Source organism: Mytilus galloprovincialis, chromosome 1 (genome assembly GCF_965363235.1).
Source record: "Mytilus galloprovincialis chromosome 1, xbMytGall1.hap1.1, whole genome shotgun sequence".
NCBI classification, from domain to species: Eukaryota; Metazoa; Mollusca; class Bivalvia; order Mytilida; family Mytilidae; genus Mytilus; species Mytilus galloprovincialis.
The window spans coordinates 105,560,433-105,583,633 of record NC_134838.1 but is presented as its reverse complement, the minus strand read 5'-3'; the positions used below and the strand labels follow the sequence as shown (position 1 = coordinate 105,583,633).

The 23,201-nt window shown below is 32.6% G+C and overlaps 1 protein-coding gene across 5 annotated transcripts in view; it reads left to right on the top strand.

Moving 5' to 3' along the window:
- Positions 1-23,201, top strand: part of LOC143048823 (uncharacterized) — a 49,413-nt gene that overhangs the window by 10,883 nt on the left and 15,329 nt on the right. For 3 of the 5 annotated variants that reach the window (XM_076222714.1, XM_076222696.1, XM_076222720.1), the window contains exons 5-14: positions 369-440; positions 1,243-1,454; positions 3,721-3,787; positions 5,350-5,427; positions 6,100-6,201; positions 6,739-6,769; positions 10,237-11,316; positions 12,839-12,858; positions 13,394-13,478; positions 14,535-14,566. In XM_076222714.1, the coding sequence (XP_076078829.1) occupies positions 369-440; positions 1,243-1,454; positions 3,721-3,787; positions 5,350-5,427; positions 6,100-6,201; positions 6,739-6,769; positions 10,237-11,316; positions 12,839-12,858; positions 13,394-13,478; positions 14,535-14,566 (1,779 nt within the window). Of the gene's footprint in view, positions 1-368; positions 441-1,242; positions 1,455-3,720; positions 3,788-5,349; positions 5,428-6,099; positions 6,202-6,738; positions 6,770-10,236; positions 11,317-12,838; positions 12,859-13,393; positions 13,479-14,534; positions 14,567-14,787; positions 14,830-23,201 lie in introns of all 5 variants that reach the window. The other 2 variants (XM_076222709.1, XM_076222703.1) reach the window with 1 other exon arrangement.

Genomic DNA, 23,201 nt, shown 5'->3' with positions numbered 1-23,201 from the left:
CAGGAAATTACATGCGCTATTCTGGCAACGAGAAGCAGGATTCTCACTAAAAAATAAGCAGAATCCGGGATCAGACCCCTCCAATGAGACCCCCATTGAACAAAAATGGTTTTGAATAAAAAAAAAAGTCAAACTAGATCTAACAACATTTTTGTAAAGATAACACATTTTACATATGCAGTATGATTTGGGGTGTTTTTAAGAAACTTAATTTTGGACAAGGTCTTAATAAGTTGAGTTTCATTTCGGTATGCTACAGGGCTAAATTTGATATACATGTAATATTTGCCACTGGACATTATTCAATCATCATCAGTCTACAATAAAGCTTTTTTTTTGCAACATTACATTATGTTGTCTCTTTACAGAAAAAATGTGCTCAATATTGGGTTGAAGAAGGAGCTGAATATGGTCAATTTGGAAATTATAAAGTTGCATGTGTAAGTAAATAGAAAATGTTACAGCCAGTTGCATTGAGTGTGTATATAAAATTAATATCTTTGGTAAGCTTGCTTGTTAGCTGGACCGTGAAGTCATTCTTAGGTAAGGTATACTACCCTCCTTTTGAATTAGCCTAGTCCTACAGACAGATAGGTTATCTGTTGTACTCTTAAAGGAGGGAATTTTTAAGAATGAATTTACGGTTTAACTAGCAAACAAGCTAAAATAAGATATAACCTTTATCTACACACTTAATGCATTTGGCTGTAATGGTGCAATTTTCTGTCATACTATAATTGCCTCTGTGTTGTTGTTTTCTAAATTTTTGGTATTGTTCACTTATTCAATGTAAGTTATTTATTGTTCTGTATTGCTTACTGACTCTTCTAATATAATCTGTTTGTAATCAAGCTGGTAAATTTCAGTAATTGAAAATCTGTAATGCTAAGTGACATCCAACAAATACAAAAACATTTTACTAATACTCAGCAGTTGATATGGGTATTTTTTTTTTTACTAACTTATATTTTAATGTTATTTGACTCATTTGTTGTACATATTTTGTTGTATGCTTGTGATGAAAAGATTATCTATATCAGAGGGTCTTTACTTGAGGTTTTTGTGGAATAAATGGCAATTGTTATCATAGGTATCAGGTTTATAGTTTAATACGCCAGACACATGATGGCAAATTTTGATAAAAAAATGATTTTTTATTTCTAAAAAAGGAGGAGTGGATATAATATTTAATATATAGTCAAATAATCTATTGAAGTTTAAGTTGATGTATTTTTTTTTCAGATAAGAGCAGAGGAATTAGCTGATGACTGTATAGAGCGCCACCTACAATTGACAACTGCTGATGGTATACAAGATGTTTACCAGTATCACTACACAGGGTGGCCAGATCATGGTATACCTGATGATATTGATGTTATTCTGGCAATGATAAAACGTATGCGTGATATCAGAACGAAAGATCCTAATCATGCTGCTGTTGTTGTTCACTGCAGGTAAGAGTTGTTTCTCTCTCAAGACATTTTGGGTACTAGATTTAATGCTTAAATATGAATTTTTTTATTTTATCAGTTGCAACTAACTGGTCATCAATCAACTTATTGTCACAAACAATTAATATTGTGTAAAATCGCAAAAGGAAATATAAATATAAATTTTTGCAACTGTATTTCAAAGTCATATGAAACAAGTGACTGGTGAAAAATAATGTTTATCCAATTCTTGAACCAATGTATATATATATATCATAAACTTAATCTTCTGTGCTCGATTTAATCATTTTTAGCTCACCTGGCCCAAAGGGCCAAGTGAGCTTTTCTCATCACTTGGCGTCAGGCGTTCGTTGTCTTCGTCCTTCGTCGCCGTTTATTATACAAAAATCTTTTCCTCTGAAACTACTGGCCAAATTTAACAAAACTTAGCCACAATCATCATTAGGGTATCTAGTTTAAAAGAAGTGTGCAGTGACTTAGGCAACCAACCAAGATGGCCGCCATGGCTAAAAATAGAACATAGGGGTAAAATGTAGATTTTGGCTTATAACTCTGAAACCACAGCATTTAGAGCAAATCTGACAGGAGTAAAATTGTTTATCAAGTTAATATCTAACTGCCCTGAAATTTTCAGATGAATCGGACAACTGGTTGTTGGGTTGCTGGCCCTGTATTGGTAATTTTAAGGAATTTTTGCAGTTTTTGGTTATCTTGAATATTATTATAGATAGAGATAAACTGTAAACAGCAATAATGTTCATCAAAGTAAGATCTACAAATAAGTTAACAATGAACAAAATGGTCAAGTTGACCCCTTAAGGAGTTATTGCCCTTTTATAGTCAATTTTTAATAATTTTGTAAATTTTGTAAATTTTTGTAAATTTTAACAAAATATTTTCCTCTGTAACTAATGGGCCAAGTTCATTATAAATTGAGATAATTGTAAGAAGCAAGAGTGTTCAGTAAAGTAAGATCTACAAACACAACACCATCACCAAAACACAATTTTGTCATGAATCCATCTGTGTCCTTTGTTTAATATGCACATAGACCAAGGTGAGCAACACAGGCTCTTAAGAGCCTCTAGTTTTAATTTGAGGTTTCATATGAGTTTAACAAAAGAACAAAAACCTTCAGAACAAATCAATATGAAGTCAGCTTACAACTGTTCCACCAAAGCTTTTCAAATTTTAATATGTTGTTACTGATGACAAAATGGAGGTCAAGTTCAATAATGACGATTTTGACTTTTACCGTTCAGGAGTTATGGTTCTTGAAAGATTGAAAAATGGTGTTTCCAGTAGTGTCCGTGCATTTACTCGTGAACTGTTCCACCAAAGCTTTTCAAATTTTAATATGTTGTTACTGATGACAAAATGGAGGTCAAGTTCAATAATGTTGATTTTTTCTTTTACCGTTAAGGAGTTATGGTTCTTGAAAGATAAAAAAATGGCGTTTCCATTCATGTTGTTGCATTTACTCATGAACCATTCAACCTAAGCTTTTCAAATTTTAATATGTTGGTACTGATGACAAAATGGAGGTCAAATTTGATATTGACGATTTTCACTTTCACCGTTCATCAGTTATGGTTTTTGTGATATTGCCAGGACAAAAATAAATGTAAATAAATCTGGTTTGCTGTCGTTGTGACAGCCTCTTGTTTAAATTTTGTTTTGGAAAGCTGCTTTTAACGTTAAAATATTCACTTAGGTTTGAAGTTTGTTTGGATGAACTTCAAAACCATTAATTTTAGATAATGGGGTAGGTGGGGGGGGTAAAAGGGCACCAAAAACACCAAAAGAAGGAAAAATTACAATTTTGGGCCATTGTTTCTTAAAATTCAATAGCGTGCACATACGTGACCCGGAGAAAATTATGGCGATTTAGACTGCAAAAACAGTTCTCATGACATTGGAATAAAAAAAATCCTGGGTCACGTTGGCGCAGGCACTAAAACATTAAAAATATGCTGTATAGAACACATGCAAAGTGAATAATTATTACAATATTTTAATAATAACAGAAAGTTTACCCCCCTCATCTCACCCAGTTGCTAAAATTAGTGGTTTTGAAGTTCATCTGAACAAACTTCCAACCTCTGGGAATATTTTAAGATACTAAGTAGCTTTCCAAAATAGAATTTGAAAAATGAGAAAATAGGGGGGCCAAAAACAGGCCTTATCGTACTTTGTCCTTTGTTATGTGTACACTCTATCACTGTTACTGTTCTTTTATTTAAATACATAAATGTTATTGTTTTTTCAGTGCTGGTTGTGGTAGAACGGGAACTATCTGTGCAATAGATTATGCCTGGGAAATACTGAAAAGTGGAGTAAGTGTGTATATATATAAACTGGATCCATCAATGTCCTTTACCAATCATTTCTATATTTTTGTTTTAGCTTTTTATTAGCTCACCTGGCCCAAAGGCCCAAGTGAGTTTTTCTCATCACTTTGGTCCAGCGTCGTCGTCCGGCGTCGTTAACTTTTACAAAAATCTTTTCCTCTGAAACTACTGGGCCAAAATTCAACCAAACTTGGCCACAATCATCATTGGGGTATCTAGTTTAAAAAATGACCCGGCCAACCAACCAAGATGGCGGCCATGGCTAAATATAGAACATAGGGGTAAAATGTAGATTTTGGCAAATAACTCTGAAACCAAAGCATTTAGAGCAAATCTGACATGGAGAAAAATTGTCTACTAGGTCAAGATCTATCTACCCTGAAATTTTCAGACAAATCAGACAACACCTTGTTGGGTTGCTGCCCCCAAATTAGTAATTTTAAATAAAATTTTGCAGTTTTTGGTTATTATCTTGAATATTATTATAGATAGAGATAAACTGTAAGCAGCAATAATGTTCAGCAAAATAAGATCTACAAGTAAGTCAACATGACCAAAATTGTCAATTGATCTCTTAAGGAGTTATTGCCCTTTATAGTAAATTTTTAACAATTTTCATAAAGTTTTGTAAATTTTTGTAAATTTTTAGAAAATATTTTCCACTGTAATGACTGGGCCAAGTTCATTATAGATAGAGATAATTGTAGCATCAAGAATGTTCAGTAAAGTAAGATCTACAAACACATCACCATCTCCAAAACTCAATTTTGTCGTGAATTTATCTGTGTCCATTGTTTAATATGCACATACACCAAGGTGAGCGACACAGGCTCTTGAGAGCCTCTAGTTTGACTTAGATTTGGTTATAGTATTAGATATTTTTTGGTGCTTAGACTCCTACATTGTTTGATATATTAATTTGTAAGAGTTAAGTGTCCTTCTGAGTTCTGACAAATATTATTTTATCTCATAATTATACTCCTAAATTTAGGTTCTGGATCAGATTTGTTTCTGACATCTTAAAGGGGGTATTGATCTGGACATTGACCTTATTTTATTAGATTTAGATTCTGAAGCAATAGAGATATTTGCTTAGTTTGTGAATTGTGTTTTATGGTGATTTGTAACAGGTCTTAAATTAATCAAAAGAAAAAACAAAATGTTGAATTTGCATTGTTGCATGTTATGGTGGAAATTTTACGATAATAATACTCTTCTCAAGAAACCACACATCCTGATGAAACTGTATAGGACAATATCCTGATAACACAAAATGACGAGCATAAAGCCATGGTATTCAGTAAATTAGAAGTCTGTAAGATTACCTTAGCATAAATTTGACTTTTTTGTATCAAACAAATTTTTAACCGGAACTTCTTAGCATAGTTGCCAAGTAACATGATATTTGCGTGTAATACATGCTCTTTCAACGGTTTATTCTCTGAGGATTTTGTCTGGCAAGAAGTTCTTACTAGTATTTAATGAACAATAGTCATTGGTTGTATCATGAAAAAATAATTTAATTATCAAAAATTTATATGTTTTAGCAACTGGATGAGGATTTTAATCTCTATGAAATTGTAAAGAGTATGAGGGAACAGAGGCAGTCCATGATTCAGACACCAGTAAGTTTATTATTTATCAAAACTATAATGTGAACAGAGGCAGTCCATGATTCAGACACCAGTAAGTTTATTATTTATCAAAACTATAATTTGAACAGAGGCAGTCCATGATTCAGACACCAGTAAGTTTATTATTTATCAAAACTATAATGTGAACATGGCAAATCCAGGGGACCCCCTCTTTGTGAGAAATATTTGGTTGATTATATAGGGAATCACTGGCGCATAACTGCAATGGCCCCCTCTTTAGGCAGTCAGTAGCTTATATAGAAAAATGAATAAGTTAAGATTTGAAGGAAATTTCCTCCCTTTGTCAAAAAAAAAAAAATTCTCATGTGAAATTATTATATTATGAGATTTTGTAAATGTAACACAAAAAATGTGTCGTTAAAAATTCTATACCTTTTCAAAGTTGCTATTAAAACAGTACTTGGGGAAAGCTTACAGATTTTACCAGAGAAGACATTGTACAAAAATAACATTATACATGTATACATATATATGATTATCATTTAATTAAGCAAAGAGTATGAAAAAGATAAAAAAAAATAAACTTACCGTAAAATGGCTTTATTTTTAATACACTTTTATTGACAGAAAGAAACGAATATATTTAGGTCTTTCAAATCAGATATTTCATTTGTATAATTATTAAAAATTCTATTTGTACAGGAACAGTATGAGATGGCACATTTAGCAGTGAAGGAATTATTCCAGAAGCACATTGAGATTATGAATGAAAGTGATTATATTAATGTTCATTTTAAAAATGATGTAAGTTTTGCATAACTATAGTTTTAGAGCTGTCCCACAAACATATGATTAACTAAAGTTTGGTTAGTTTTCTCACCAGGTTTGATAGGTAGTCAGGTCATGCAATATAGCAATTAAAAATTGAGATGTAGATTAAACCAAAACAAATTAATACTGTGCGTTGGTTGAAATGTTTTGTTCAAACAGAGAAATTGTGACAGGAAAGGTTTTGCAAAATAAATAAATACTTGCATTTTGAATTTTGACAACCTTGCAAATATGCAGCTTTTCTTGATAATAATAATAAACATTGTTGTCAGTATTAATGATTAAAATTGCAAAAGTAAACAACAATAATTAATGTATCACAAGTTGAGTTGATTTTATCATTTTAAAAAAAATTATAAGTCATTATTTTGAAGTGGATTTATCATTTAAAAATTGAACCTGCATAGTGATTGGTTCCTCTTTAAGTTAGGTAAAGGAAGTAAAGAAAGAACTGACTTTGCAATCATATATGAGACCTCTAATAAGAGAAAAATGTTTCTTTGTTTTCAGAGTGATCCGGTTGAGACAGCAGACAATACAGGTACCAGTATTTAGTACAAAGTCATACTTTGTTACTCTGCAATTTGCACGATTTGCTTTCCTAAACAATGTTCCTATACAATGTTTACAATAATGCATTATCTGTATTTTATAACTTCTGACAATATAGGCACACCTCTAGAAAGGCACACCTCAAGAGTCGTGTTTAAAATTGGTTTAATTTTCAACAAGGATTTAAAAAAAAAAAAGAATAGGTGTAAAACGCACATTCTTAAAGTACATCCATTTTATATCAATAAATATCTAAAAATACCACATTTCCAATACTAATTTAACAACCAAATACACACATATAACCTTAAATTAGTGTAGAGCGAAGCAGTCCATCTTTTTTTTAGAAAGCTAAAACTTGTATAGGTTTTAGATTAGCTGTAGTGGCACGAAATGTGGATGATCAACACACATTAGAATGAAATTCAAAACAGTGTGGCTGTGGCCATTGATTGACACATTAAATTCATCCATTGACTGGGACAATTTACGTGAACGTTTGTCTGTAACGACCACTGTTTACGACGTACCTACGATAGACATTTAAACTGTGGGGTCACCAAAGGTTTCTTAACGCCTTTAATTATAAAATAATTCGAAAAATTAATCAGGAATAACCTTTATGTTTTGATTTATATAATTGATATAAATCAAAACATCGTGTTATTTTATGATTATTTTTCGAATTACTTTATTAAGGTGTTGAGAACCTTTGGTGACCCCATAGTTTAAGTGTCTTTAAAAAGTACATAGTGAGCAGTGGTCGTTACATACAAACGTTCACCTAAATTGTCCCAGTCAATGGATGAATTTAATGTGTCAATCAATGGCCACAGCCACACTGTTTTGAATTTCATTCTATAACAATGATAAACTTCTAGATACAAAGAAAGAATATTAAACAAGAATCACCAAAAATATTTCACTTTGAAAATGTTTACAACAATAAAATTGAGAATGGAAATGGGGAACAGGCATGGGGTAATCGTAATCAGTAATCGTAATCAGCTGTAATCGATTACATTTTGCAGTGTAATCCTATGTAATCAGTAATCATGCCATTTCTGATTACAAGTAATTGTAATGTAATTGATTACATGGCAAAAAACAGGTGTAATCATGATTACTTTTAGATTACTTTAAGATTACATTCATAAGATTACTTGATGATTACAAATCTTGTATAAATATGAAAATAGTTTTTGATAGACAAGATGAAAATAAGAAAATGTAAAGCTTGAATGAAAAATCATGAAACTAGTAATCACAATGATGAGACCTTGTTTAATGTGATCATCTATATAACAAATGTGTATAACCAAGTGTTTTATTTTGTTTTAACAGTTTACAATAAAAAAATTACTGTCCAATATTTCTTTGTGAAATTGAACTCTTGTGATACAAGAATATGCCTTGAAAGCATTTGTTTTCCTTGATTGAAAACTTCTGATATTAACTCCAATTTCATATTTGTTTACTCATTATTTTTACATAAATACATTGAAATTCAAATGCAGAAAACATTTAGTTCCTATTTGACTTTGATGGTAGGCATAAATATATAAGCCCACTTTATTCAAAATGGAAGTTAAAACCAGGTTTCATTTATTGACAAAATTGAATGAATTTTATTTTCCATAAATTCGTGTATAATATGTGCTTTCTTATTTTTATTCTTTATTATCTTTATTAGCCTTAAGGCTCACCAGTATAAACAAGCACATTTTGTACATGTACAGTGTATACGTATGGCATAAATATTGCAAACAATATGCATAGTAAACAATAGGTGACGTCAGAAGTTTCATCAATACAATAAACTGTTGCTTAATATGAAGAGAAATGTATAAACTTTCCTAAGTTACAAAACTGTTTTGTGTTTTCACCTGACAATAATTCTATTAATTTCAATTAGATCAAGTATTCAAAATTTTCAAACAAATAATGATAATCAACCACTTTTAACTTTATTTATATCGTTATTAAGACAATAAAATTTTAATACCCAAGCCCACCCATTGTTTGTTTAAAAAAATGGAAGTAGTGATCAACACCTGTAAAAATATTAATGGATGTGTCAATTATGTCCCAACAGACAATAAAACTATACTTATTAATTTTTCCTTATTTTTTGGTTTTTTGTTAATTAGGCAGTTGGTTACAATTTGTAGTTAAAAATAAATTTACATCTTTTACATAGAGAAAGGACACTTGTCTATAGCTATTTTATCAAATTACACATGTTACACTGTAACTGTAACTGTCTTGTCTATAAATTCTTTTAAAAGATGAACAAATTGAGGCTTTTAAAAAAAATCACCAAAATAAGCGGATAAAAAGTTATAAAAAAAAAACTTTGATATAGCAATATACAATGTAATCATAAGTAATCTAAAGTAATCATGATTACAATAAAGAAAAGTAATCTAATGTAATCGATTACATATGAAATACAGTGTAATTGCCATGTAATCGATTACATTTTATTAGCAAAGTAATTGTAATTTAATCGATTACATTTTAAAGTAATCGACCCCATCCCTGATGGGGAATGTGTCAAAGAGACAACAACCCGACCAAATAAAAAACAACAGCATACCTTTATAGTGTCTTGTTTATAGTACATAGAGTATAACAGTTATAAAATTGAGAAAGGAAGTATGGAATGTGTCAAAGAGACAACAATCGACCAAAGAGCAGAAAACAGCCAAAGGCCACCAATGGGTCTTCAATACAGCAAAGAAACCCAAAACTCAGAGACAGGCTTCAGCTGGCCCCTTGAAAAAATCGTACTTGTTCAGTGAAAGTGGATGGATGTCATACTAAACTCCAAATCATTGTTGTTTGTTTAGTGAATTGCAATTGAAGAAAAACAAACTTGTTAATCCAGTTGTTCTGGTATCCCTTTGTTTATTGTTCTGAAAATTTATGACTGAGTATTTCAAATGTAATTTTCACTCACTAGTTATTAAACAAAAGAGATATTGATTTGATGTTCAACCTAACAAACAAATTTATATGGAGAATTGGAACTCATACACATCTTCTTACCGGTATATCTATTATAGCGAAACTGAAATAACTATATATGCTTTCAGAAAGATTTTTAGTCATATATTTGTTATATTTTATGTAATAAATTCCATATCTTATAAAGCTATCTCCCATATGATTTCAGTAATTTGATTTAAAAACTAAATCATTAAAGAAATCATTTCAAAAGAGAAAAAAAAATAAACAATTTTTAAAATTTTATGATTGTAAATATAAAAAAAAATGGCTAGAAAGAGTTGTATTAGAATAAATCATTTTGTTTTTACCTTATGTTTCTTTCTGAAAGGTTTGAAATGATGTTATTAAAAAACTATGCAAGGTTTCAATGGTATTCCTTGTGTAATATTGTAATGTATTTTTCATATTTGCTATAATATAAAACTTTTATATAAATTTTTTTAGATGATGATGATAATTATGCAGATGCAGCCTCTGATTTTAAAAAGTTACAGTTAGACGTGTTAGACACTGTTAGAATGTATGACCATACAGACGAATCTCCAGCAATTCCTGACAGGGAACCAGTTACTATAGAAACTCAAAGTGAGGTTGTAAAAAAGATTGAACATGAACATGAACCAGAAAAAGAAATTGAAAGTTTGGTTAAAAAAGCTTATGTAAATGTGTTTCAAGAAAATTATGAAAATACAACACCTAAAATAGCATCAGAGGATATTGAAACACCAAAAGTTGATGTGGATCCAACTCCCGCTTTAACAGTTCAGCAAAGACGTGCTTCATTCGAGAAAACTGCATCCCAATCTCATACAGAGTTAAGCAACTCAAAACGTATTTCTGACTCTGCACTTAAACATCCTGTTAACCAAACAAAATCTGTTCCTAACAAAATTGAACATAGTGTGTTACCAGAAGTAACCCCTAGAACAACTTTAATTTCCCAGAATACTCCGCCAAGTGGACCTCAATTTGCCTCTGTTAGACCCATAGAGCCATCTGTAGTACCACCACCCCAAATGAGTGGGCCAAGATTTGCTGGACCAGTTTCACCGCAAACATCAGTTGTTGAAAATCAACCTAAATTTGTATCCGTTATTAATTGTACGAAAACAGATTCAACCATTACACAAGGAAACAGGCCTAAAAAGCAAATAGGTCATCAGGGGTCAGTTAAGAAGTCAAAAAGTGCTGCGGGTGGGGACAACTATGAACTAGCACAACCTATTGAAGAACAAAGTAGGAATTCCTCCAATCATGTGACTGTTAATTCAGAGTCAGTATATGCAGTTCCTGATAAAGGTAATGGTAAAACCACACATGCAGTTACTGATAGGGGTAATGTGAGGAGCTCTAATGCAGTTCAAGATAGTGTTTATTCTGAAGTGAACAAAAGCAGTTCATTAAGGTCTGCACCAAAGGACTCAGCTTATGAAACAATCGCCGTGACACAATCACTTAACTCAGCACCAAAAGGTAGACAGTACGAGGAGGTTGTTTTACCTTTAGATGGAGAATACTCAGCAGGTAAATAATATATCAAATTAGACTTTTTTACTTCCATTATTTGAGTATGTCTTCCTGTATGGGAAGAACGGGAAATCCAATTTGCCCTAATCAGAGTCACTGAGTATAGTTAACATTTTCAAAATGTTGATTTTATTTAGTTATTTTTACATAATTGATTTTTCCTTTTAAGAGTTGTTGTATTTTTTATTTTTGAATTTTTAAGGTTGTTCATAACACTACAGGGAGATAACTCTTTAAAATCAACATAATGTTTAAATCACATTGTGTTGGAAATATTAAGCCTCTCAAAGATCAAAATAAGTGTTTGTCAAACTTCTATATGTCCAATGAAATTTTTCGAGAAAGTGTATGGTTCAAGTTTGTTTTTTTTTTTATATTTTCGTCAAAGGGTCAAAGTTAATATTTTGTCAAAATTTCATGAAAATTCAATGAGGCAAACTAATTTTAGTCAAGGTGTTTGGTACCACCCTAACAAAAATTAAATCATTTTACTATGTAGTTTCTGTGTTTTCCTTGGAGGCTTCACAGAGAGTTGGGCCCATTTATTAGATTAGGCCCCCATTATTAAAAATTTTGATTCCTATTTACCATTCATACATGTAAGCACAAATGTTTTACAATTAATTACTACCACCTTTACAGTCAATCCAATTTCCGAAAAAAAAATGATTTATGATATTTGCCTTACAATGCTAAAACAACCTTATTTTCTGTCAGAAATGGTCAAGAGTACACAGATTACTTCAGAAAGTCATATCAAAGAAAATTACACAAACATACTTTCCAAGTTGGGTCAAATCAAAAAAGTTTTTAAAAAAGTGGTATTTGCTGCTTTGATATCTGCAAATTACGCAGCATTCAGGAGTAAAAGTGAAGACTGTCTAAGTGTCTTATGCTCAGTTTGTCAGTATAGTACGAAGCAGAGTATTTTCTTGACATATAAAAAAGAAGATGTGGTATGATTGCCAACGAGACAACTGTCCACAAGAGACCAAAATGACACAGAAACTATAGGTCACTGTACTGCCTTCAACAGTGAGCAAAGCCAATACGGCATAGTCAGCTATAAAAGGCCCCAAAATGATAATGTAAAACAATCAAACGAGAAAACTAACGGCCTTATTTATATAAAAAAATGAACGAAAAACAAATATGTAACACATAAACAAACGACAACCTCTGAATTATAGGCTCCTGATTATCTTGATACAAAAATGATTCAGAAAACAAAAGAGATAAAATAGAGAAAGGAAACAGGGAATGTGTAAACAACCCAACCAAAGAGCAGAAAACTGCCCAAGGCCAACAATGGGTCTTTAATACAACGAGAACATCCCACACCTGGAGAAACAACTTACATAAATCGTTTTAATTTTATTGATTACCTCAATTTTTTAATGTATGTAAAACACCATTTATTCATATTAGTTATAGAAGAAATTTTACCAAATCATGAATCAACAAATTCTAAATAATTACAACTAAGATTATTTTTATATATTTTCTTCTTTCTTTTCAGTTGGAGATATCCCTGGTTCAGTAAGTAGATAACACTCAGTCTTAAACTATTTTTTTCATAATGTATTTTTCACTTTAATGACATGTAGTCAATTTAGGAAAATCTTTTAAGAAGGTGATGGTTTTCAGGGTTGTGATGTAACTTTAAAAAAAATATATAGGCTTCATTACAGTTTTGGTTTACTAGAAGTATGATAATGTGACTGGGAGTGTGGTATTATGTGAATACACAGTCCGGGTCCTGAATTTTGTTGTGCCTTTGTAAATAGAATTTAGTTAAACTTGAACATAAAAATTAAGTTATAATACCAAGCCTTGCATTAAGTACATCACCTAATTGTTGACAGAAATATTAAAACTTCACATTATAAGATTTGTCTCTGCATATAAGGATATGGTGGTACATATCTATAACACTGCAACCTAGCAACCAAATATGAATAGATATAATGAGGTCACCATGTAGTCTTTATTGATGGATGAAACCAATGCAATAGGGCAAGATTTAAATCACCCATATTCTTTGTTTTTCTATTTTTATAATGACATATTTTAGAATGATGCCCCAGCAATTCCTAAACGAGAATATGATGACCCAGAACCAACTCATGATACTGTAAAGGCCAGTACATCCATGACAGGTGAGTGACTTGATAAGGGTATCAGTTACCATGTTTTCTAAGTACATGTACTAATATGGGTAGCCACAGTTAAAGGTTGAAAAACAAGAATTAAGATAGGTATAAATCAATCTGATTAATATACAGATCATGACTGTCTTTTATGCAAGTATAATTCCTTACAAGGGAAATAAATAATATTAAATGGTAATTTTAAAATCTAATTAGAGCTTTTGGAAGTGTAAGGACTATGTGAATTTACAAGCAGATTTATACATTAAGTCAAATACTGTGGATTCATCTATTTCAATGCGTACGTATTTTCATGGATAGAGAAAAAGTTGACTTAATGGATATTCGATTTGATGGTTTTGCCAAAGTCTGCATACAAAAGCCTATAGAAAGGTTTTTTTTGAAAAACTTAAATTTCTTTGTTTAACTTTACCAATGTAATTCATGAAAATTAGTATCATTGAATGAAACAACAGTAGTATATATGTATTTCCTAGCTAAATAAATGTAAAAGATGATATACCTGGGTTTTTATACCCCTGTGTATGGGACGTATTATGGTATACTGTTGACCATCTTGTCCGTCTGTCCCACTTCCGGTTAAAGTTTTTTGTAAAGCTAGTTTTTGATACAGTTGAAGTCCAATCAACTTGAAACTTAGTACACATGTTCCATATGATATGATCATTCTGATTTTAATGCTAATTTAGAGTTTTTACCCCAATTTCATGGTCCACTAAACATAGAAAATGATAGTGCGATTTGGGCATCTGAGTACTATGGACACATTCTTGTTATATATAAGGTACATTTATGATTAAAAATGAACTGATATGATGATTTACAAGCTTCATTTGAACATTCTTTACTATGTGGTGCAATTTTATATTGATTTTACATCAACTTCCTCTTACACATAAAGGCGATGTATGAAAAGTTTTCACATATTTCTCAAGAACTACAATTCAAGGCTACCTGAATTTTTTTCCATTATGAAAGAATAACTATTTTTTATAATTTAATATTACAATTTGCAGTTAGTAATTTTGATAATTTTTATTTCAGACAAATTGAAAAGCAAGATAACCACTACATTTGTAAGTACAATGTACTATGACATATATTTTCCAATTGTTTTTTTTCCTTTTATATAAAATCTTTGTAGAAAGTAGTTAGTTGATTCAAGTTTGTGTTTTTTCCATTAATGAACTCCATAGTGAATTTGTCTTCTGAAGCTTTAAGAAATCAGGATTTTTCATACCTATATGTATTGAATATTTACTCAATTTATATATAGAAACCTATTTTCTTATAACAGACCCGCGGACAACATTGTGTGAGTGAAAACATCATTAATCTGGTGAGCTGTGAAGAATGAATTATTGTATAGTTTTATGGTCTTTTTAACATATTTTGATAAACCTTATTTTCTTTAATGTTTTTAAAATATTGCATGAATCTTGGAAATATTGCTTGAAAGTCAGTTTGAATTATTGTTTATGCTAATACAACTACATACCAAATATCATTGACTTACCTTTAGTGGTTCTTCTCAAACTGACCTTTCACAAAGTTAAACAAAAAGTTGACTTCCATTGCGGCCAATGCTGCGACAGGAAACAGCACACCTTAGTCTTGACTCCACAGTTTTGTCAAGACCGACTTTATTTTATATAGTTTTAAAAATAGCTCAGAAGGAAGAACACCTAGATGCTTAATACTCATGTTAGGATGTTTTTGTCTGTAAATCCATTGTCTGTGATCTCATTTCCATGGTTAAGCACCTACTTAATAAAAATGGTGAAGGGGTTCCTTGGAAGGTCTACATGACTGTCAAACAGGGTTCATCTGACCTTGAACTTATTTCATGGATCAATAATCAAGGTTAAGTTTTGTGTTCAAGTCTGTATCTCAGATACTGTAAGCAATACTCAACTATATTTTTTGTATGAAATGAAAGTAAAGTGTTCACTTTGACTTTATTCCCAATGCTCATTGGTCAATGTTAGGTCTGTTTCTCTAATACTTAACCAATCAGATAACTATATTTGGTGTACAGTATAATAGTAAGGATTTCTCACTCTCAGCACAAATGTAATTATGAAGCAGCATTTCAATATGTGCACTCTCGTGTTTTTGTTCAATATATTTCCTTCTAAATATTAATAGGCATGATATCAAATTCTTTTTTAAATCCTTTTTTAGCTCACCTGGCCCGAAGGGCCAAGTGAGCTTTTCTCATCACTTGGCGTCCGGCGTCCGGCGTCGTCCGTCGTCGTCCTGCGTTAACTTTTACAAAAATCTTCTCCTCTGAAACTACTAAGCCAAATTTAACCAAACTTGGCCACAATCATCATTGGGGTATCTAGTTTAAAAATTGTGTCCGGTGACCCCGCCAACTAACCAAGATGGCTGCCATGGCTATAAATAGAACATAGGGGTAAAATGCAGTTTTTGGCTTATAACTCAAAAACCAAAGCATTTAGGGCAAATCTGACAAAGGGTAATATTGTTAATCAGGTTAAGATCTATCTGCTCTGAAATTTTCAGATGAATCTGACATTCCGTTGTTAGGTTGCTGCCCCTGAATTGGTAATTTTAAGGAAATTTTGTTGTTTTTGGTTATTATCTTGAATATTATTTTAGATAGAGATAAACTGTAAAAAGCAATAATGTTCAGCAAAGAAAGATCTACAAATAAGTCAACATGACCAAAATGATCAGTTGACCACTTTAGGAGTTATTGCCCTTTATAGTCAATTTTTAACCATTTTTCGTAAATCTTAGTAATCTTTTAGAAAAATCTTCTCCTCTGAAACTGCTGGACCAAATTATTTGAAACTTGGCCACAATCATCATTGGGGTATCTAGTTTAAAAATTGTGTCCGGTGACCCCGCCAACTAACCAAGATGACCGCCATGGCTATAAATAGAACATAGGGGTAAAATGCAGTTTTTGGCTTATAACTCAAAAACCAAAGCATTTAGAGCTAATCTGACATTGGATAAAATTGTTAATCAGGCGAAGATCTATCTGCCCTGAAATTTTCAGATGAATTGGACAACCTGTTTTTGGGTTGCGGCCCCTGAATTGTTAATTTTAAGGAAATTTTGCTGTTTTTGGTTATTATATTGAATATTATTATAGATATAGGTAAACTGTAAACAGCAATAATGTTCAGCAAGGTCAGAGTTACAAATAAGTCAACATGACCAAAATGGTCAGTTGACCTCTTTAGGAGTTATTGCCCTTTAAAGTCAATTTTTAACCATTTTTCGTAAATTTTATATATCTTTTACTAAAATCTTCTTCTCTGAAACTGCTGTGCCAAATTGATCCAAACTTGGCCACTATCATCTTTGGGGTTTCTTGTTTAAAAAATGTGTCCGGTGACCTGGCCATCAAACCAAGATGGCCGCCACTGCTAAAAATAGAACATAGGGGTAAAGTGCAGTTTTTGGCTTATAACTCAAAAACCAAATAATTTAGAGAAAATCTGACATGAAGTAAAATTGTTAATCAGGTCAAGATCTATCTGCCCTGAAATTTTCAGATGAATTGGACAACCTGTTTTTGGGTTGCGGCCCCTGAATTGGTAATTTTAAGGACATTTTGCTGTTTTTGGTTATTATATTGAATATTATTATAGATATAGGTAAACTATAAACAGCAATAATTTTCAGCAAAGTAAGATCTACAAATAAGTCAACATGAACGAAATGGTCAATTGACCCCTGTAGGAGTTATTGAACTTTGTAGTCAATTTTCAATCTGCTTCCTTTGTTTAATATTCACATAGACCAAGGTGAGCGACACAGGCTCTTTAGAGCCTCTAGTTATAGATATGCCATATCTTTTTGTATCATTTATTTTTATAGATATGCCATATCTTTTTGTATCATTTAACATTAATATAACACGATTGGGTATAATCACTTGCATTTTGAAAAAAATCCCATATGTATTTTGCTATTGAAATATGATCTCCTAACTCTATTTATAACTACTGATTTTCCCCAACATATTTCAGTTTTATAATGTATGCTCTATGATTTTCTGACAGCTCATTAATAGTTCCTTACTTGTAAATGTAATGTGACCTGTTTTAATTTTTTTTATCAAATCCATATATCATAATTAAGATTAATTGTAAAAGAAAGACTCGATTTTTAGTGTTGTTGCAACATGTGTTAAAACTTTGACAGATATTGGTGCTTGTAATACTGGGCCACTTCAGACTTATTAATTATATTATGTCAAATGTTCTAAGATTTCAGCCATTTAAAGGGACATAATTCAACTCTTACCTTTATTTAAAAAATACTGAAGAAATATGGTTATACAATGAAAATTGATGATCTTTGCACTTCAAGTTGCAGAATGTATCACACAATTTGTCCACCCTTTTAAACAAAATCTGAATAATTTGAGTTTCAGCACCTGATATTTGTTCTAGTAGTTCTTCATTCCCTTTAAATAGAATTGCATGACCAAAAAATAAGAAGAATAGTGCAACACCAATACAAGATTAGGCCAAGAGGATGTTTAAGAATAAGTTTATATTCAGCTCTACTGTTTGTAGAGTAAATTGATTTCTGACAGAAGTATTCAGATTATGTTTTTATTTAAAAAGAGAAAAATTTTGAACAGCTTAATTATTGTAAATATTCAAAGACATCTCTGAGAAGTCTTAGACAGTAAAAATAGGCTTTTATCTTTTGCTCAATTTAGTGTTCAGGGAGCACCTAGGGAGCAGTCTAGGATTTTTATGTTAAAACAAGACTTAATTTGAAAAATTACCTTTTTTAGCTCACCTGGCCCGAAGGGCCAAGTGAGCTTTTCTCATCACTTGGCGTTCGGCGTCCGTCGTCCGGCGTCCGTCGTCCGGCGTCCGTCGTCCGGCGTCCGTCGTCCGTCGTCCGTCGTCGTCGTCGTCCGTCGTTAACTTTTACAAAAATCTTCTCCTCTGAAACTACTGGGCTAATTTCAACCAAACTTGGTTACAATCATCATTGGGGTATCTAGTTTAAAAATTGTGTCCGGTGACCCAGCCAACCAACCAAGATGGCCGCCATGGCTAAAAATAGAACATAGGGGTAAAATGCAGTTTTTGGCTTATAACTCAAAAACCAAATCATCTAGAGCAAATCTGACATGGGGTAAAATTGTTTATCAGGTCAAGATCTATCTGCCCTGAAATTTTCAGACAAATCGGACAACCCGTTGTTGGGTTGCTGCCCCTGAATAAGTTATTTTATGGAAATTTTGCAGTTTTTGCTTATTATCTTGAATATTATTATAGATAGAGATAAACTGTAAACAGCAATAATGTTCATCAAAGTAAGATTAACAAATAAGTCAACATGACCGAAATGGTCAATTGACCACTTTAGGAGTTATTGCCCTTTATAGTCAATTTTTAACCATTTTTCGTAAATCTTAGTAATCTTTTACAAAAATCTTCTCCTCTGAAACTACTGGGGCAAATTTATCCAAATTTGGCCACAATTATCTTTGGGGTATTTTGTTTAAAAAATGTGTCCGGTGACCCGGCCAACCAACCAAGATGGCCGCCACGGCTAAAAATAGAACATAGGGGTAAAATGCAGTTTTTATACGCCCGGGACGGGACGTATTATGGTATACCGTTGTCCGTCCGTCCGTCTGTCCGTCCGTCTGTCCGTCCGTCGTCCACACTTCGGACAATAACTCAAAAACACTTTCACCAATGTCCATGAAACTTTGGTGAATTGTTTATATCTATTGACGTAAGCTCTCTTTCGTTTTTTTTTAATTTCAGATTTTAAGTTTTGGATTTATGGGGCTTTATTCATAAAAAAGGGGGGATTTTCAACACTTCGGACAATAACTCAAAAAGGCTTTCACCAATGTCCATGAAACTTTGGTGAATTGTTTATATCTATTGACGTAAGCTCCCTTTCGTTTTTTAGCTCACCTGGCCCGAAGGGCCAAGTGAGCTTTTCCCATCACTTTGCGTCCGGCGTCCGTCGTCCTGCGTCCGTCGTCGTCCGTCGTCGTTAACTTTTACAAAAATCTTCTCCTCTGAAACTACTAGGCCAAATTAAACCAAACTTGGCCACAATCATCATTGGGGTATCTAGTTTAAAAAATGTGTCCGGTGACCCGGCCAACCAACCAAGATGGCCGCCATGGCTAAAAATAGAACATAGGGGTAAAATGCAGTTTTTGGGTTATAACTCAAAAACCAAAGCATTTAGAGCAAATCTGACATGGGGTAAAACTGTTTATCAGGTCAAGATCTATCTGCCCTGAAATTTTCAGATGAATTGGACAACCCGTTGTTGGGTTGCTGCCCCTGAATTGATAATTTTAAGGAAATTTTGCTGTTTTTGGTTATTATCTTGAATATTATTATAGATAGAGATAAACTGTAAACAGCAATAATGTTCATCGAAGTAAAATTTACAAATAAGTCAACTTGACCGAAATGGTCAGTTGACCCCTTTAGGAGTTATTGCCCTTTTTAGTCCATTTTTAACCATTTTTCGTAAATCTTAGTTATCTTTTACAAAAATCTTCTCCTCTGAAACTACTGGGCCAAATTAAACCAAACTTGGCCACAATCATCATTGGGGTATCTAGTTTAAAAAATGTGTGGCGTGACCCGGCAAACCAACCAAGATGGCCGCCATGGCTAAAAATAGAACATAGGGGTAAAATGCAGTTTTTGGCTTATAACTCAAAAACCAAAGCATTTAGAGCAAATCTGACATGGGGTAAAATTGTTTATCAGGTCGAGATCTATCTGCCCTGAAATTTTCAGATGAATCGGACAACCCGTTGTTGGGTTGCTGCCCCTGAATTGATAATTTTAAGGAAATTTTGCTGGTTTTGGTTATTATCTTGAATATTATTATAGTTAGAGATAAACTGTAAACAGCAATAATGTTCATCGAAGTAAAATTTACAAATAAGTCAACTTGACCGAAATGGTCAGTTGACCCCTTTAGGAGTTATTGCCCTTTTTAGTCCATTTTAACCATTTTTCGTAAATCTTAGTTATCTTTTACAAAAATCTTCTCCTCTGAAACTACTGGGCCAAATTAAACCAAACTTGGCCACAATCATCATTGGGGTATCTAGTTTAAAAAATGTGTGGCGTGACCCGGCAAACCAACCAAGATGGCCGCCATGGCTAAAAATAGAACATAGGGGTAAAATGCAGTTTTTGGGTTATAACTCAAAAACCAAAGCATTTAGAGCAAATCTGACATCGGGTAAAATTGTTTATCAGGTCAAGATCTATCTGCCCTGAAATTTTCAGATGAATCGGACAACCCGTTGTTGGGTTGCTGCCCCTGAATTGATAATTTTAAGGAAATTTTGCTGTTTTTGGTTATTATCTTGAATATTATTATAGATAGAGATAAACTGTAAACAGCAATAATGTTCATCAAAGTAAAATTTACAAATAAGTCAACATGACCGAAATGGTCAGTTGACCCCTTTAGGAGTTATTGCCCTTTTTAGTCCATTTTTAACCATTTTTCGTAAATCTTCGTTATCTTTTACAAAAATCTTCTCCTCTGAAACTACTGGGCCAAATTAAACCAAACTTGGCCACAATCATCATTGGGGTATCTAGTTTAAAAAATGTGTCCGGTGACCCGGCCAACCAACCAAGATGGCCGCCATGGCTAAAAATAGAACATAGGGGTAAAATGCAGTTTTTGGGTTATAACTCAAAAACCAAAGCATTTAGAGCAAATCTGACATAGGGTAAAACTGTTTATCAGGTCAAGATCTATCTGCCCTGAAATTTTCAGATGAATTGGACAACCCGTTGTTGGGTTGCTGCCCCTGAATTGATAATTTTAAGGAAATTTTGCTGTTTTTGGTTATTATCTTGAATATTATTATAGATAGAGATAAACTGTAAACAGCAATAATGTTCATCAAAGTAAGATTTACAAATAAGTCAACGTGACCGAAATGGTCAGTTGACCCCTTTAGGAGTTATTACCCTTTATATTTTTAACCATTTTTCGTAAATCTTAGTAATCTTTTAGAAAAATCTTTTTCTCTGAAACTTTTGGGCCAAATTTAACTAAACTTGGCCATAAACATCATTGGGGTATCTAGTTTGAAAAATGTGTCCGGTGACCCGGCCAACCAACCAAGATGGCCGCCATGGCTAAAAATAGAACATAGGGGTAAAATGCAGTTTTTGGGTTATAACTCAAAAACCAAAGCATTAAGAGCAAATCTGACAGGAAGTAAAATTGTTGATCAGGTCACGATCTATCTGCCCTGGAATTTTCAGATGAATCGGATAATCGGTTGTTAGGTTGCTGCCCCTGAATTGATAATTTTAAAGAAATTTTGCTGTTTTTGGTTATTATCTTGAATATTATTATAGATAGAGATAAACTGTAAACAGGAATAATGTTCATCAAAGTAAGATTTACAAATAAGTCAATGTGACCGAAATGGTCAGTTGACCCCTTTAGGAGTTATTACCCTTTATATTTTAACCATTTTTCGTAAATCTTAGTAATCTTTTAGAAAAATCTTTTTCTCTGAAACTTTTGGGCCAAATTTAACTAAACTTGGCCATAAACATCATTGGGGTATCTAGTTTGAAAAATGTGTCCGGTGACCCGGCCAACCAACCAAGATGGCCGCCATGGCTAAAAATAGAACATAGGGGTAAAATGCAGTTTTTGGGTTATAACTCAAAAACCAAAGCATTAAGAGCAAATCTGACAGGAAGTAAAATTGTTGATCAGGTCACGATCTATCTGCCCTGGAATTTTCAGATGAATCGGATAATCGGTTGTTAGGTTGCTGCCCCTGAATTGATAATTTTAAAGAAATTTTGCTGTTTTTGGTTATTATCTTGAATATTATTATAGATAGAGATAAACTGTAAACAGGAATAATGTTCATCAAAGTAAGATTTACAAATAAGTCAATGTGACCGAAATGGTCAGTTGACCCCTTTAGGAGTTATTGCCCTTTTTAGTCCATTTTTAACCATTTTTCGTAAATCTTAGTTATCTTTTACAAAAATCTTCTCCTCTGAAACTACTGGGCCAAATTTAACCAAACTTGGCCACAATCATCATTGGGGTATTTAGTTTAAAAAATGTGTGGCGTGACCCGGCCAACCAACCAAGATGGCCGCCATGGCTAAAAATAGAACATAGGGGTAAAATGCAGTTTTTGGCTTATAACTCAAAAACCAAAGCATTAAGAGCAAATCTGACAGGAAATAAAATTGTTGATCAGGTCACGATCTATCTGTCCTGGAATTTTCAGATGAATCGGATAATCGGTTGTTAGGTTGCTGCCCCTGAATTGGTAATTTTGAGGAAATTTTGCTGTTTTTTTTGTTATCTTGAATATTATTATAGATAGAGATAAACTGTAAACAGCAATAATGTACAGCAAAGTAAGAACTAAAAATAAGTCACTATGACCAAAATAGTCAATTGACCCCCCTAAGGAGTTATTGCCCTTCATAGTCAATTTTTAACAATTTTTCTTAAAATTTGAAGATTTTCAATAACATTTTCCACAGAAAGTACTGTTAGAGATAATTGTAAGCAGCAAGAATGTTTAGTAAAGTAAGATCTACAAACACATCACCATCACCAAAACACAATTTTGTCATGAATCCATCTGTGTCCATTGTTTAATATTGACATAGACCAAGGTGAGCGACACAGGCTCTTTAGAGCCTCTAG